The sequence below is a fragment of the Sardina pilchardus genome, chromosome 14 (assembly GCF_963854185.1).
Source record: "Sardina pilchardus chromosome 14, fSarPil1.1, whole genome shotgun sequence".
In the NCBI taxonomy this organism is placed as follows: Eukaryota; Metazoa; Chordata; class Actinopteri; order Clupeiformes; family Clupeidae; genus Sardina; species Sardina pilchardus.
In genome coordinates, this window is record NC_085007.1 from 33,782,648 (window position 1) to 33,799,641 (window position 16,994).

General features: G+C 40.7%; 1 protein-coding gene across 1 annotated transcript in view; it reads left to right on the forward strand.

The window, feature by feature from the left end:
• Positions 1–16,994, forward strand: part of ap3b1a (adaptor related protein complex 3 subunit beta 1a) — a 90,140-nt gene that overhangs the window by 40,132 nt on the left and 33,014 nt on the right. Inside the window, exons 15-16 of the mRNA XM_062554609.1 lie at positions 3,065–3,241; positions 3,396–3,582. Coding sequence (XP_062410593.1) covers positions 3,065–3,241; positions 3,396–3,582 — 364 coding nt within the window. The remainder of the gene's footprint in view (positions 1–3,064; positions 3,242–3,395; positions 3,583–16,994) is intronic.

Below are 16,994 nucleotides of genomic sequence, written 5' to 3' on the forward strand. Positions count from 1 at the left end.
TAGAAACAGTTGGAGGGAGTCATAGTTGATGCAAACTGACAGTTGGAATAGCCAAACAGTTAAATAGTTGAGTAGTTTAAATAGTTGAATTAATTAATAGTGAATTTAGTTTCAGGCAGTAGAAACAGTTAGAGGGAGTCATAGTTGATGAAAATGGACAGTTGGAATAGCCAAACGCTTAATAGTTGAACAGTTGATAGTTGAGCAGTTTAAATAGATGAGTAGTTTAAAATAGTTTAATTAATAAATAGTGAATTATTTTAGTGAAGACTTTTATTTTTTAAACAGTTTCAGGCAGTAGAAACAGTTGGAGGGAGTCATAGTTGATGCAAACTGACAGTTGGAATAGCCTAACAGTTAAATAGTTGAGTATAGTTTAAATAGTGGAATTAATTAGTAGTGAATTTAGTTTCAGGCAGTAGAAACAGTTGGATGAAGTCATAGTTGATGAAAACTGAAAGTTGGAATAGCCAAACAGTTAAGTAGTTGAGTAGTTTAAATAGTTGAATTGATTAAAAGTGAATTATTTTAGTAATAGTAACAATAATAGCCTATTCATGGAAATGTGGTCTTGTAACCGTAATGAATTAATGAATTAATCTAAGGTTGCCTATCGAGTCTTTCAGGTTGAATTGAAGGCTTCTAAAACCATTTTCATTAATTTCAACAATGGTTTATTGAAACGTCGTTTGATTATAATTTCGCCAGTCATCACCTTCATTTTAATGATTAAATGAGACGGATTAAATGAGACGGATATGCGGAGCATTTCTCTCCCTCTCCATTGACCAAAACGTTGCTCTGGCATCTCTGAGTTATAGGCTATGTCGAGTGAGAGAGCCACCTGTGAGGTAGGCTGTAAAACATTCGAAAACTCTGAAACTGCAATCTGACATGCCGAGCGTGATGTCTCTTTTCTCCGCTTGTCACCAGCGCGGTGTCTTCGGGTTTTTCCGTGTTTTCCGGTATGAGCCGAACCTTCATTTTATTAGGGCGGTCTTATGTTGCCCCCTTGCGGTTGCAAAGTCCCGATGCTTCGGGATTCCCGATGTGCGGGAAAGAAAGGAGCATTCTCAACCCGTACCATCTGTAGATATACAGCTACGGGAGAAACGGGAAGGGTCACCAAAAACAAGTATTAAACAGTTTCTCGCGGAATGAGACCTTTAAATGGTTGAACGATTTGATAGTGAATTATGGTAGTGAGGATTTTTATTTTGAAATAAATGTTTTGGGCACAGGGAACAGTTGAATAGGATCTGTAGTCTTATTAGAGCAAGACTGTATGCTTAAAGCCTGAGAGAGAGAGAGTTCTGTAGGATTCTAGAAGCCTGAGAGTTCTGGCATAGGATTCTAAAAGCCTGAGAGAGAGAGTTCTGGCATAGGATTCTTTTTTTTTTTTTTTAAAGATTTATTTTTGGGCTTTTTATGCCTTTATTTGGACAGGACAGTAGAGAGAATGACAGGAAGTGAGTGGGAGAGAGAGTCGGGGTGGGATCTGGAAAGGACCACCGGGCGGGAATCGAACCCGGGTCGCCAGCGTACGGTGCAGGTGCCCCAGCCAGTTGCGCCACTGCCGGGGCCACTGGCATAGGATTCTAATCGGAATTGTGATGTCATAATCACAATGTTAAGTCTATGGGGACATTTTTATAGTTTTAATTAAATAGCTTAAAAAGTTGAAAAATACAAAGCCCGGATGGCCTAAGTAAGATCTTCGCGACACAGTTTGAATTAAGTTTCAAAGTTAAACCGTTGAAGCCGCATTAAACACACAGAAGAATAATAATAATAGTTATAATAAGAAGAATAATAAGAATAGTTCGGATAACAGTAGAGTGCATTTTTCATGCACTCTAATAAGAATAGTTCGGATAACAATAGAGTGCATTTTTCATGCACTCTAATAGTTCGGATAACAGTAGAGTGCATTTTTCATGCACTCTAATAATAAGAATAATTCGGATAACAGTAGAGTGCATTTTTCATGCACTCTAATAATTCATTTGGACTACAGTATTTAATTCTTAAACATTATTGGCTACATGTGTTACGTTCAATGTAGGCTACACTCCCGCTTCGCGTCGTGCCTAACAACACCCCTTAGCTGTTCGATTATACAGTATAAACCATGGCCTCTCGGGGCTTATTGCTTAAATAGCACATTCACGTTGCAAGGGCTGGGGAGTCGACAGACAAGTATGCAAGTGAAACTGCGCTCCGCCCGGACGCAAAGACAGCGGAGAAATGTGTAGACAGAGACGATTGATAAAAGGCTCAGTATCTTTGGTGTTGATATAATCGATTACATAGAAAATTCTGAAGGTGTGGCGGCAGAAATGAAGGTGCGGCGGGCCGCCACGGTACAATAGCGGGAACCCTGACAAAGTATACAGAAATAGGTCTTAATAGGTCTTAAGCTTTTAAGGCCATGATTAAACAAGGTGACTGTTACACTACATTCAAAAAGACCACTTTTGGCCAATCAGCATTTTCATATCAAGCAACTAGAAAATGGAACTCAATCCCACTCCATATCAGAGACTCTTCAAGTTTTAGGGGTTTTAAAAAGTCTTTCAAGACATGGCTCAAAGACAATCAAGCTTGTGATCATTGACCTTTGTTTTTCATTTAGCTTTTCTTTTACTTGTAATGTTAATTCTATTGTCTTTTCATCTGTCTGTGTTTTTATTGTGCTTGAACATCCTGCCCAGGGACTACAGGTGCAAATTAGCTATTTAGCTAACCCTGGTATAGAAGTTATTCTATGCATGGTCCCTGTCAAACAAAACCAATAAACTAAACTAAACTAAACAATGATTAAATGCCCTTTTTCACAAAATGAAAAGAAACCTGACTGAAAGATTCTGCAGAACACATAAGTAGAGAATAGACTATGGAATTTGATAAGTTGATAAGTAGCCTATTTCATTTTTTATGAACAGGTTTCTTTTTTGTCATACATATGACCTACTGTTTGCCTAATACAGTATTTCTCATGAGACCTCATAGGAAATCCAGCATTACTAAGTGATTGTGAACGTATTAATTGTATGCTTGACAGGTTCCCATGGCACGTGCCAGCATACTTTGGCTCATTGGTGAGTACTGTGAACATGTGCCAAAGATTGCCCCGGACGTCTTGAGAAAAATGGCGAAGAGCTTCACCACAGAGGAGGACATTGTAAAATTACAGATTGTCAATCTGGCAGCCAAACTCTACCTTACAAACTCTAAGCAGGTAATCAGACTCTAGTCTAGTTGCTTGAAACCCTCATATAAATAAAGTTTGGGCAGGCAATATTTGTATAGGGCCAATTTACTGAGAGTACTGTTGTTATTACCCCCTGTCTATTATTTATTTCTTCAAATTATGTGTCTTTTTATTGATTTAGACCAAGCTGCTGACACAGTACATCCTGAATCTGGGAAAGTATGATCAGAACTATGATATCAGAGACCGCACACGCTTCATTCGCCAACTCATCGTCCCTAATGAGAAGAGTGGGGCATTGGCCAAATATGCTCGTCGTATCTTGCTGGCACCCAAACCAGCACCTGTGTTGGAGTCTGCCTTCAAAGGTACCCAGTAGCCAATGAGTCACTTGCAGATCATGTTGTAAAAAGGTTCCATACCCTTTCACGCCAAGGCAATTTACAGTGTAATTATACTGTAACCTGTGGTTGCATTTGTGCAAATGTTATGTAGCCCCAGGCTGCGACCAAATTTGTATTCTTTCATATACTGTAGTAAGTATGTACTAAGTATGTATTTATAAGACACATTGAAAATACAGTTTACTCTGACCAAAGTGCTGTATACAGTGCAATTAAAAGACAATACATGAATACAGATATCAATCAGATAACAATCATGAAAGGGCAGGGAAAGCTAGGGTGAAGAGATGTGTTTTGAGCCTAAATTTAAAACTAGTGATGGATGGAGCATCTCTGATGGAAGGTGGTAGCTGATTTCAAAGGTGTGGTGCAGCCACAGCAAAAGCTCTAGTGCCGCTTTGCCCGAGTCAGGCGCGTGGAACATGCATACAGTAAGCGTTACTTGAGAATGGCCATTTCACTCACGCTTTGCCTGATTCACGTTCAGCGTGAAATGTATTACAGCTGCATTACAACTTACCGCCACTAGGTGGCAGTACAGTCCGCTGTAGCATTGCTGCGGTGTGATTGATACTGTAGCCCAGTTCTACTCATTCAATAGGCGGCCAGGAAGCAACTTCTAGTGGCCCAGCCCATATAGTATATTTCGGAAATCCCTAGGAGCCAACAGAAATCCCTAGGAGCCTAGTCACCTACAGACTGCAACACTACAACTCTTTTATTGTTTTGTTTTTTCGGGTGTTTGTCAATTCAGTCTGGCACTCTGAAAATGTTCGCAAGGCTCTGTAGCCTACTTCGAAAAAGACGAGCATGAACTAACTATTTGTCATAGTTCAAAATTGCCATTAACACAAGCAGGAACACTTTGTTTCATTCGAGAGTTTGACTACAGTGAGGATGATTAGCACTATGCAAACAAGTTTTATTGAGTTAGACTGCATCTCTATAATAGTTCCGTAATCTGACGTATTTCCTCATGAATGTAATTCTGTAATTTCTCTTTGGATAGCTATCTATCTATCCAAGGGCGTCGGTTTAGTTTTCAGGGGACAAAAACGCTATTTTACAGCTTGGTTTGATAAGTGCTGGGGACATACATTTTATATGATCTTAACGATGTTGAGGACTTGTTGCGTTTCTGACTCTGCTGCGCCGTTGCCGCCAGAACCAGTTTAAAACGCACGTCTAGGCTATATTTAGGTTACTTTATCAGCTTCGTACTTAAATGGCTCATTCCGAGGAGAATGAAGGCTAGTTCGCTGGCTTCTATCATGTCCTCAGGACTCGGCTCGCGCCAAAAAAATTACGTAGGCCTACCGGTCTGTGTCCCAAGTAGTTCATTCTAACTCCACGAAAATTACCACCGCTGGTTAGTTTGCTTTGCTTTGTGGAGTAATCCATAAGGATTGGTGAATATGTAGGTTTCAGACCTACTTTCTCGGGGGGCAGAGACATTTTTCAAGGTGGTGTAGGCGCTGAAATACAGTAGCCAAAGCATAAATATTTTAATCGTAGTTCCGTGGGCTATTCGAATTGCGGTCTGATCAGCGGAGGACGGGAGCAGTGAATCTAAATATTGGTTGTTTATCGAAGAACAGTAGCCTACCATGCCTTACCATTAGGCCTATCTTTGATATTTCAGTGCATGGTTTTGAATATTTTAACAGTTGCCAAAAAATATAAGGGATTCAGTCAGTCGAGTTAATTTGATATACACTTGAAACGCATGATCAAAACGTGTTGTTTCTGCAGACAGACCCTCGGCTACACTTAAAGGGATAATCCGGAGTGAAATGCACTTTAGATCAATTTTTCGGACTATTGGGAGTACATACGTTGAGTTGACACCAAAATCATGTCATTCGGATGTATTTTGAGAAAGTTCGCGCTCACCGTTTTTAGCCAAAACTCGTTAGCCTGGAAGTGACCGGGGCGTGTCCTTTCGCCGCTACAAAACGCTATTTTTATACCTCTTCTACTGTTCCAAACAACACTACACTTACGTGGTAGTGAGTAGAGGTTCCCTAAAGCCAAACCGAAGTATCCGCACGTCTTTATGTGGTCGGATAGAGAGTCCAGAATGAATTTAATCGAGTCCGTACCTTTCCGGAAATGTTAGTAAAGTGTTGTGAAAACGTTGCTAGCTGCAACAGCGACATTTCCGGAAAGGTACTGACTCGATTAAATTCATTCTGGACTCTCTATCCGACCACATAAAGACGTGGGGATACTTCGGTTTGGCTTTAGGGACCCTCTACTCACTACCACGTAAGTGTAGTGTTGTTTGGAACAGTAGAAGAGGTATAAAAATAGCGTTTTGTAGCGGCGAAATGACATGCCCGAGTCACCTCCAGGCTAACGAGTTTTGGCTAAAAACGGTGAGCTCGAACTTTCTCAAAATACATCCGAATGACATGATTTTGGTGTCAACTCAACGTATGTACTCCCAATAGTCCGAAAAATTGATCTAAAGTGCATTTCACTCCGGATTATCCCTTTAACATGCAGTTGTGTTCTGTTCTCAGAGCATATGCTTTCTCTGTCTATGATCTGCAGCTTTTTTCACGAACTGCTGGCCTTCGTGGACAGAAAATTCGGCTACTGAGCAGCGAAGTTGCCGATGCGATGCGTGCTTCTCAAGTCTGATAATTTGCAGCACGATCGAATGGTATTATGGAACCATGGACTGAAATAAAAATAAACTAGCTAAAGGTTTCCCCAATCAGGAAATACATCTTAATTTAAATTTAAATTCTTCATTTAAATAGGCCTACTTATTTTAAATACTTCTTAATTTAATCCCACTGTCAACTCAAATTGGTGAGGGTTCTGTTACATCTGCGATCAAGTGATTTGAAACATAGAAAATATTATAACGATTAGTCTAGTCTAGTCTTTGACTTTTGAGTGTTTTTTCAAGCACCTATGCCGTGCCGACTGAGGCATTCCATGGCTAGCCTACCACAAAGCCAGCCATCAAGTGTTGGAAGCTATCTGTACCATCCCCCGTCTGTGAGCTGACCTCTGCCTTAGAAGACGAATTAAAAAAATCCCCCACCCCCCCAGAGCAGTTTCACACATCATTAGCAATCTTATGTTGAGTGTGCGTCTGCAACAGTGAGCCTAGCCTACTCCTTCTAGGCTTTCGGAAACAGCAGCGTCATTTTTTGCCGGGGACCGGGTAGGCTACATGTCTCCACCACTTTTTTTATGACGAACGATTTTGTCCCCACCACTTTTTAAATGTTTATCAATTCATCAAAAAAAGTTAGTGCCCACTGCCCAGGCTACAGATAAACCTATTGTGATCGACAATGCCAACGCATAATGGACCGAAATAGCCGTGTTGTCTACCTGCATGCCTTTTCCAAAAAACTATTTCAGTTACTTTGACTGGAAGTGAAAGCCAGGAGTATTTAAGTATCTTTGCCTCGGTCTTGTCTTGGTCTTGCCGTCTCTGGTCGACATAGTGGTCGGGAGATTTACAACAAATAACAAACAACAAATTTCTGGCGTAGCCGAGGTGTTTGCAGAAAGAAAAACGAAGGTTCGCGGATAGAACTCGGTCAGATTAGCGCAATAAGGCATTGAACATTTTGACATTTTTTAAAATAAAATACATGTAAAATATTTCCCTCACATCCGTCTTCCTATGTGCAGAAATGTGTTAAACTACTGACAACAAAATACGTGCGTTTAAGCTATTGTGTCAGCGCAACGATGCAATAGGCCTACATTTTTAAAAAGTTGTCCATCCACCTTTGATGCAATCATTTTTCTGCATAAGAACATAGCCCAAACTTTCATAGATTATACCAATAGATCTCATGTTGCAGTTAAGTAGCCTATAGGTAGCCTACTGTTTTCGATGAAAAAGGTCAGAGCTGATTTTCATGTCAATAACCCTCATTTGCGCTATGTTGATGTTATAGGCCTATCGCTGGCGACACGCGTTGATTAGAATTTCATTTAGATAGGTCCCAGGACCTTTTGTGTTTTTTTCTGTTAGTTTGGCCATTTGTGGTTGAATATGTTCATTTAATTTCAAGTGGCTATATGATTGGGCTTCTTGTGCGTGCCTGTGTTGGCGCTTGTTGCCCCGTTTGAACTTCTGCGCTCACCTTTTGACATTTCTGATTGCCTTCCTACAGTTGCTTAGGCTAATTAAATCAGGCTTTCCACACAAACAAACGTATTGTCATAGCCTAAGTATGAGAAACCATCAAGAGAATGACATTTTAACTGTATTGGGTTCGGACAGAAAAATCCGCACACACAGATATCCGAATCCGACCCTCTGACTGATCGCATGGCTGATTTTAAAAATCGCTCAGCACTCGTCATCGCTCATGAGCATCCAAGCTATTGTACACGCCATCTCACCAGAATTCTTGAAATTGTCCATTACCCATGCAAACATTTAGTCTAGCCTATTTACGAACTCTCTGTGTTTATTTTCATTTTCAGTTTATTTTCTCTCTTCTTTCTTTCATTTCTCTCGTTTCTCTGCGTTTCTCTAAATAGCCTACTAGGGCGACAAAGGAAAGGAAATATGATTTGACATTTAAGCTGACAGTTGTCAAATTTGCCGAACAAAATCTAGGAGAAGACAAAACAAAGACAAAACATGTGTGGCTTTCAACTTGTATTGATTGAAAATAGGCCTAATGTTACGATTTTCAAACCTGTCAATATTCAATAGGCCTACACTGCAATGCAGTGATATATGAGATGCATCCCCTATAGAACGGCAAACAACCGCAGTGTTTCCCATACATTGACTTATTTGTGGCGGCCCACCACAATATCAACACTGACCACCACACAATGATTTCATGTTGTACTACTTAAACTAGATGAACTCCTTTCATTACAGAGCTATGCACACCTTTGTGCAGCCTCTCTGTCCCTCAACAAACATGCATGCCCGTTTAAAGAATACATTTTTAAAAATCCAGCAAGGATTGTTGTTGTTGATGACAATGACGCTAAATCGCAATTAAATCCAGTTAGCATCATAAGTACGTTGCGCAAATTTGTTTAAAATTTGCGCACAAACACACTACCACCACAAATGGAATTAAATTCTGTGGGAAACACTGAACCGGATTCATGTCATATCCTTTTGAAATAAATTAAGCCACCGTTAATGCCACGGGGCAAACGTGTTTCTTAGCGTCTTGAAACTTTCTTCTGTGAACTGAAAGTCCGATCAAACTTCATTCAAAGGCAGTCCATAATTCAAATGAAATTGTTTTCTAACGAAAAAGTCCCAACTTTTATAATAGGCCCAAATAATAGAATATTTAAATAGGCAAGATGTTTGTAGTGCTTCGGAAAATGGGACCTTTTATATTTAATTGTTTCCCGCCTGATCAAAACAGTTCGTAATTCATTCTCCCTTCTTCGCATTCGGTTTGGAATGAAACAGCATAAGAGAGCATAAACCATAGTTTCTCCAGTAGGCCTATCTTATTAACAAATAAACATAGCCTATAGGCCTAGGCTATAGGCAAGAGGTTTGTTGTGCGTCGGAAAATGGGACATTTTATTTTTTAATTGTTTCCCGCATTTAGAGTCAAGAATAACATTCGTGAACCATTTTGTTTTGTTGCCAGCATAAAAACAAGCGTAGGCTACCATCGGCCTATCCACACATTTGAAATAAAATGTATGAATTGACCCAAAAATGAGAACACAGTTGTGCTTAGGACATAGGCTTATGCTTTTAGTGGTTAGGCCTACCTCATGAAACCATTGACAGCAAAACAAACCTAAACGAAACAGCCAGATGCCTCTTCATAAAATAGGCTAGAAGGTGTCTTCTACCTTCATAAACAATAACAAGTTTTGTCGTGAGACTAGGCTATTAAAAGCAGAAAAGATGTTCAGCTTGCTTCGGGATTGAATTCAAATTTGGGACTGTTAGGCTAGTGGTAAATGCCGACATTCCTAACCCTGCTCACAAGTGCCACCTGGTGGTTGTTTGGGACATTGCAGCTTCACTTGGGAAAAATAAATAAAATACACGTGATTCACACGTGATTCTCATGAGAATCTCACGTGAAAGCGACCAATGTCAACCAACGCCCACTGTAAGACCCATGCTGCAGGATCTAAGGGACCTGGGAGCTGAGTGGTGGTGAATGAGATCTGCAATGTATGATGGGTCCATGCTATTTAAGGCTTTATAAGCCATCAATAAAATCATGAAATGAATTCTGTGTTGGATGGGCAACCAGTGGAGAGAGCCTATGTTGATTATGTCTGACCAGGCCCGGGGTGGGTAATCAGGAGAATCGGGAGAGTTTCTGGGGGGCGCTTCACTTTTGGGCCAGTTGAGAATTTTATTTTTTGACATTTGTCACGTTAGTCCATCTTTTAAAGTAAGTTACAGACGTTTCGCATTCTGAGACCACAGCCTCTGCATGGGTTGTACCATGCGAGGGAGTTCTCCCCTCCCAAATAGAGTTGGTTGGGTCCATAGCACATCTTTTCCAAAAAAGTTTTCTCAGATAGGCTACCGATAGCTGGGCCGGCCCTACTGCAACGATATGCGTCAAGGGTGAAATACGTGTTTTAAGCTGTCTCATCATCACCATAGGCTATTTGCTACGATATTTACCTCTGTTACAACAAGTCATGACTTATGCCCATTAAACTTTTAACTTAGGCTATAGGCCTACAACAGTCTAATTCCGAGTAGCCTAGGTGAGACCAAGCGCTATAATATCTATTTTGTAAGGAAATGTAAAAGACAAAGGACTAGGCTAATGACAGAACTGTAGACTACCCTCAAATTCAAAATGAACATTTGAAGCCTACCTCAATAAAGCATTTTTGTAAAGGCAATTGTGTTGCCTATACCAGTCTAGCTAGTGTCAATTCATATTTCCATGTTTTAATTAAACTAGTCTCTTTGCTGTTTTCATGGACAGCACGGATCTAGAAAAATACTCTCTGTCTGCATCTGTGTCACCTGAGAAATATCTATTGCACACATTTGATCTGTGCATGCCATGACCAACTTTTGATTCTTTGATTTAGAAAGCATGTTCAGTAGCCCCTTTCAGACCGTCGGGCCAAAGCCGAGCTAGCCAGGCCGTGCCAGGGCTAATTGCTTTCACACCTCTTGGCGCGGTGCTAACTGTGGGCCAAAACGGGGCTACTAGCCCATGATTTCTGGCCCAACAAAATCACTGGGCCAGTTGGGACTACAGTCGGGCCAGAGGCTGTGTCAAGGTGAAGGCTAAGTCAATCCGTTGCTGTGTGTGGAGTCGACAAACATTGCACATCGAATTTAGAGATGGCGGTTACGTCCACGTTAAAGATATTTGCCTGTCAGTAGGCTAACTCCGTCCAGAGATCACCATGTAGCACAGTAAAAAGTGAACTAACATAACTAACTAACATAGACAAGCATCCCACTAATTTAGGCTATTCCTGCCAGTGTGTTTTCTGCTATTGATACTATTCTGCTATTGATGACTATCGTGCCCTCTTGTTCGGAAATTCTAAAATAACTATGTTTTTTAATATTTCAAAATAACATTTAAGAAATTAACTTTACGTTTTCCAGTAGCCATACATTTATGGATTTGAGCAAAGTCCCGTTTGGTTCAGCAGGAGCGTCTACTGCCTTCAAAATATTTTTTTTAGCATACTCTGTGCTCGGAGTTTGGTGCTAGGCTGTGAACTCACGGCATCGTCGTGAAACTAAAATTCCACTGGCGCTCCATTCGGATTTTACTGTCTATGGATTGTACACACAGCCTTACAAATGTTTACTGCTCTTCGAGTCACGGTAAAATGTAATTTATGTTACATAACTCATTTAGATACACACATGTCTGTGCCATGCCTTTCTTTAGGAATCCACCGTCTTGGTTTTTATAGAAATGAATATTAAGTGACATTCACGTAAACGGACAATATGTGGTGACTGACTTCGATAGCACAGCATAGGAAAGAGATGCGCGACTTTCTGCTTACCCTGCTTGCAAAGGTGTGGTAATGGGGACGTTTTCACAAGCGAGGGCGTGTCGAGGTGTAATTCAGAGAGGCTAATGGCCTGACTGTCCGAACGCAAAGGTGAGGCTTGTGGACCCGGGCTATTAGCACCAGTTTGGCCCGAAATTAGCCTGGCCCAAGCTAGCCCGACGGTCTGAAGCCAGCTATTATTATGGGCTGCTATTAGAATAGAAGCTTAACATAATATCATTTAGCCCGAAGTTGGATAACATGCAGAAATGTGCTGCAATCTCAAAACCGGATTACTCAGGATCAGCGTATTGTCCTCGTGTCCTCGTGTCCGGTAAGGTCTGCTGTTTATTTTGATATATGGTTAGCTATGTGTTGACTAAAGAGTTTGTGAGATATACCACCGAGAGTAATGGGTGTGGAGGTGGATGAATCGCTATGTGCACAATGGAAATATGATTAGATTGAATGTATCCAACGTTAATTTTCTCGCAAACCATTTATCGCAGCACCTAGCCGCTAATATTGTGTGAAAGCTCAGATCAAAGATAAGTACTCCATGAGCGATTAGGCTAAACAGAGAATAATTGGTGTCAATTTGGATACATTTTACATCCATCGGTCACATAAACTCTGGCCACCCCTGTGGCCATTCCTGGCTAAGTTGTGGTGGCCACTCCTGGTGGCGCCCTGGATGTCGTTGCTGTTTGCAATGTAACTGTATACTGTACTGTGATTTTGTTGATTCAGACCTGCCAACATGTATGCATTTTGCGTAGCGGGCACGCATTTTGACCTCCTAGTACGCTGGTACAATTCCATGCTCTAAACTACGCATTTCGTTTGATCTCGCATTTCGTCAGTGTCAAAGTTGATTCTGCGCTACAGAGCCACAGCCATAGATATAATTCACAAGGTCTTAATACAACTAAGTAGTCAATTAATTTCGGTAGAGACCGTGCTATTGCAGATCCCAAAGGGAAAATATGCGTCTATTCCGAAAATAAACAAACACGCTTTTATTTTGCAACTTGTGTTCGCGGTTCTCATCCCTCAGTCACGCCATTCTAAAGTGAAAGTGTGTGCAAGCGCAGGTGCGTCTGACATGTCAGAGGACAGGGGTGTCACAGCTGGTATAGTTAAACTTTGACAATTATATTCAAAACGAGTGAATTAGTATAGCAGTGTGGCAGCGTGTTTTCTTCTAATATTGCAAACGTTCTCACTACAAGACCGCTAACCTTATGTTGCCGTCTTGAGTTATGTAAAAATAGACGTAGCATAGGCTACAACGAGATTCTGTGATGAAGAATTCATTCATTTTGAACAATTTATGGTGTAAACGGTGGAGCGAATTCAGACAACTTTAACAGAGAACTTCATCAGTATATCAAAGGCTATGTAAATAAAAGATAAATTGCTCCTTAATGTGCCATTCTACAAAAGCAATGATGATTGGCATGCTGAAATCTTTCAAAGAAACGTTCTATTCATCTGGAATATTCCTTCCTACAGGGCACAGTTTAACATGCAATGTGAATGAATACTGTTTTCACAAGTTAAGCAAAATAATCTGCAAGTAGCTTAGGCTGCAGGTTAAACATTTCAGATCAACTTTACAAATGCAAGCTTAATGTAGGCTAGTTTATAGGTTCTGATTTGTTCCAATAGCCTATCTTGTCATACTTACTTCAGTAGGATATGCTAATAGGTTTCCATAAGGCCTATGACCTCTTCAAAAGCCTGATAATTCAGGCTCAGATATTGTCTTTGTTTTAAGGCCTGAACCATGTTCAAATAAAAAAAAAAGACTTTTGTAGATTGCACACACCCACATTATATTTTATGTGAAGAGTAGCCTTTATATGTAATTTGTATGATATTCTTTAATTAATATGCACCCCTCCACCCACCCACCCCCACAGGCACAGACACAGACACAGACACAGACACAGACACAGACACAGACACAGACACAGACACAGACACAGACACAGACACAGACACAGACACAGACACAGACACAGACACAGACACACACACACACACACACACACACACATGTACACACTGTATACACATACAGTGCCACCAAAGTAGGCTACCAGGCTACCTTGGTTGTAGCCCATACACTTTGTGCTGTATAAGGGGCGAACGGATAACAAGTTGGTATGGAATTCAAAGTGGTATAGAAAAGGTCTTGAATGTAAGTTGGAGGATCCGGGGGTCCGAAATTTGGTCGTCGTCATCGTGGGGGGGGGGGGGGGGGGGGGGTAGTACTCATAAAATTCTTTCAAGGTTGGCAGGTCTGTTGATTTATCAACCTACCCTTGGAATAGTGGAATATGTTTGTTAACTTCTCATCTTAAGTGGATTATTATTTAACCTTTGCATTATTTGTTGAACCATGGTATTAATAAGAAAAAATGCAGGAGCTGAACTGTTGCTTCATTTATCCAATTTCCACTTCCATGGAAAAAGTGGGGCGATCTTAGGACTGAAATTCCCGGGTTGAAAAGTGGCCCCACTCCGGCCCTGTGACTGACAGATGGAATGGCTGAACAGTAAATAGTTGGATAATTTAAATAGTTAAACTGACTTTTATTTTGAAACAGTTGTGGGCAGAGGAAACAGTTGGCGGGAGTCATAGTTGATGACAACTGACTCTTGGAATCTCCAAATAGTTAAATATTTGAGTAGTTTAAATGGTTAAATTATTTAATAGTGAGTAGTGAGGACTTTTATTTTGAAACAGTTTTGAGCACAGGAAGCAGTTGAAGAGAGCCAGGTTATATGCTTATGCAAATAAAAAGTGGTAAGCGGCACAATAAGAAGAAGCCTAGGAAGAACAATACAGTGCATTTTCATGCACTGTAATAAGAAGAAGCCAAGGGAGAACAGTGCAGTGCATTTTCATGCACTGTAATAACTTCTGATTCATTAAGGAAATTACGGTAACACTTTACTTGACGGGTTCGTTCATAACACATTCATAACAGCTGTCATGAACTGCACATGAAGCATTCATGACTGTTTCATGAAACATGACTCAACATTCATACCAACCCTTTCATGAATGTGGAAGACAAAACGTCAAAAACTTGTCAAAATAAAACAGACAGACAACAATCGGAAAGCAGCATTGCTGTCCTTTTTGTTTCAGCCAACCTGATCATGTCACATCTTAGTCAACGGGGAAGTCCAGTGTCCAGGAGAATTTAGTTTTCTGTAGGGATGTCCCGATCAGGTTTTTTTGCTCCCGAGTCCGAGTCCGAGTCATTTGATTTGGAGTATCTGCCGATACCGAGTCCCGATCCGATACTTTTAAGTATCAATGATATAGCCTACTACCTTTAACTATTGCTTGTTTTCATGTCATTAGGCATATACACTGGCTATATTTTGAAAATATTTAACAAAGACCATTTTTTTTACTTTCCAGTCATTTATTAAACTAACCATGTTTATACCTGCAGTGTTTATTAATACCTTAAATCTAATTTACATGTATCTCATTGATACTTGTTCAATCATAAGGATGAAAGAACTGAACATATGAAGCAAAGTAATCAAACTAAATTCGTAGACATGTGTCTATTCTTCATCCACTATGCCCTCCATGAAGTTTGGCCTTTTCATTCGAGCACCTTTTCACGTGACTCTCAGGATAGTTTTCCGCATCACTTATGGATACAATGTTTAATTCTGGACTGAATCACTGAAACAGAAGTTGCGCGATCGCTGTCAGTTTTATTTACTTTCATTTTGCGTCATATAGCGCCAGTCAAGGCTATAGAACAGAAAATGGCAGGGGATGGACAGGATTAGCTAACAACTCTGTGATTCTCGCTTTGTCCGAGCTCAACTAACTGTCTGCAGTTTTCGAGATCCAGATCAGACCGCTGTCTATAGCATTCACTGCCACTGGGCAGAGCAGACACTTGTTTAAATCACACGGCTGCCTGCGAGCTAGCAGCCGCGGCCGCGGGAGAGAGATGGTGAGTGAAGGAGGGGGCTAGGGGCAAACACACACACACACACACAGCAGAGTTGTGTCGTTAACGTAATAGAACTAGTATTTAGTTAGTAGAGCCGTTTTACACACGCCAAAGTGGCGGATTACACTTTGTCATAATTCACTGGCCAGAACAGAAATCTACACGCCATTGGCGTTTGGCGGGTGCTAATTTTGAGCCCTCTGTACCACCACATAACAGCAAATACTAAGCTGTTATTTTCCCCATTTGTTTTGAAATATTATAGATCTGTTAAATATATATATATATATATCCGATCCCTGATCGGGATGTAAAGTCCGATTCTGATCGAGTCTGAAACCACGTGATCGACCCCGATTTCCGATCATGTGATCGGATCGGGACATCCCTAGTTTTCTGTTTGCCTATTTTATGATAGTAACCTCTGAAGAATGCATAATTGTCTACACCAATGACTGTATATACAGATACAGTAAATAAAACAGGAATGTCCAACCATTCAGAGGTCCATAGATGGTCATTCATCGTTTTCTCTTCCACATTCATGAAAGGGTTGGTATGAATGTTGAGTCATGTTTCATGAAACAGTCATGAATGCTTCATATGCAGTTCATGACAGCTGTTATGAATGTGTTATGAACGAACCCGTCAAGTAAAGTGTTACCGAAATGACTTACCATCCGTACTTTGGTCTCCTCAAGGCAGTCGAGGAGGGTCTAGACTAGAGGGACTCCCCGGATGCGAGTGGGAGGTATTACCGAGTCATCTACACAGAAGTAAAATAAAAGGAGATGTTATATTTTTTGATTATGTTGCCTGGAGGGAGCATGTACAAGCAGAAGAGGACTGGACCTAATATTATAAGACATAGCTTAGCATTGCTAAGATATGAGGAGAACTATTAAAGAGCTGTGCCTCTTAAACCAACACACTGTTTTAGGCGCAACAAAAGAGTGTTGTGGTCGAAGGCAGCACTAAAGTCTAGTGAAATCAAAATGGCATTATCACCATAGTCTAGGGTGAGGAGCAGATCATCTGTGACTTGCAACAAGGCTGTCTCAGTGCTGTAACATGCTTTAAAACCTGATTGAAAGGGCTCCAAAATATCAGCAGAGCTGATAAAGGGCAGTAATTGCGATAAAACAACCTTTTCCAGTATTTTTTTAACAAATGGTTATTTTGAGATAGTGTAACCAAGGTGTAACTCGTTTTGCTGGGGAGCTATGCTATGGGTGTTCAACAAACCAAGGATGACGACTACTTATGAAAATCAAATATATTTATTTAACACAATACTTTAAAAGACACAGGCCGTTAAGCAGAGAAGGCACCAGTTCACAAGCAGTGGACCAATCCGAGTGGTGGGGGGAGAGAAGCACGTCTGATCCAGGAAGCGAG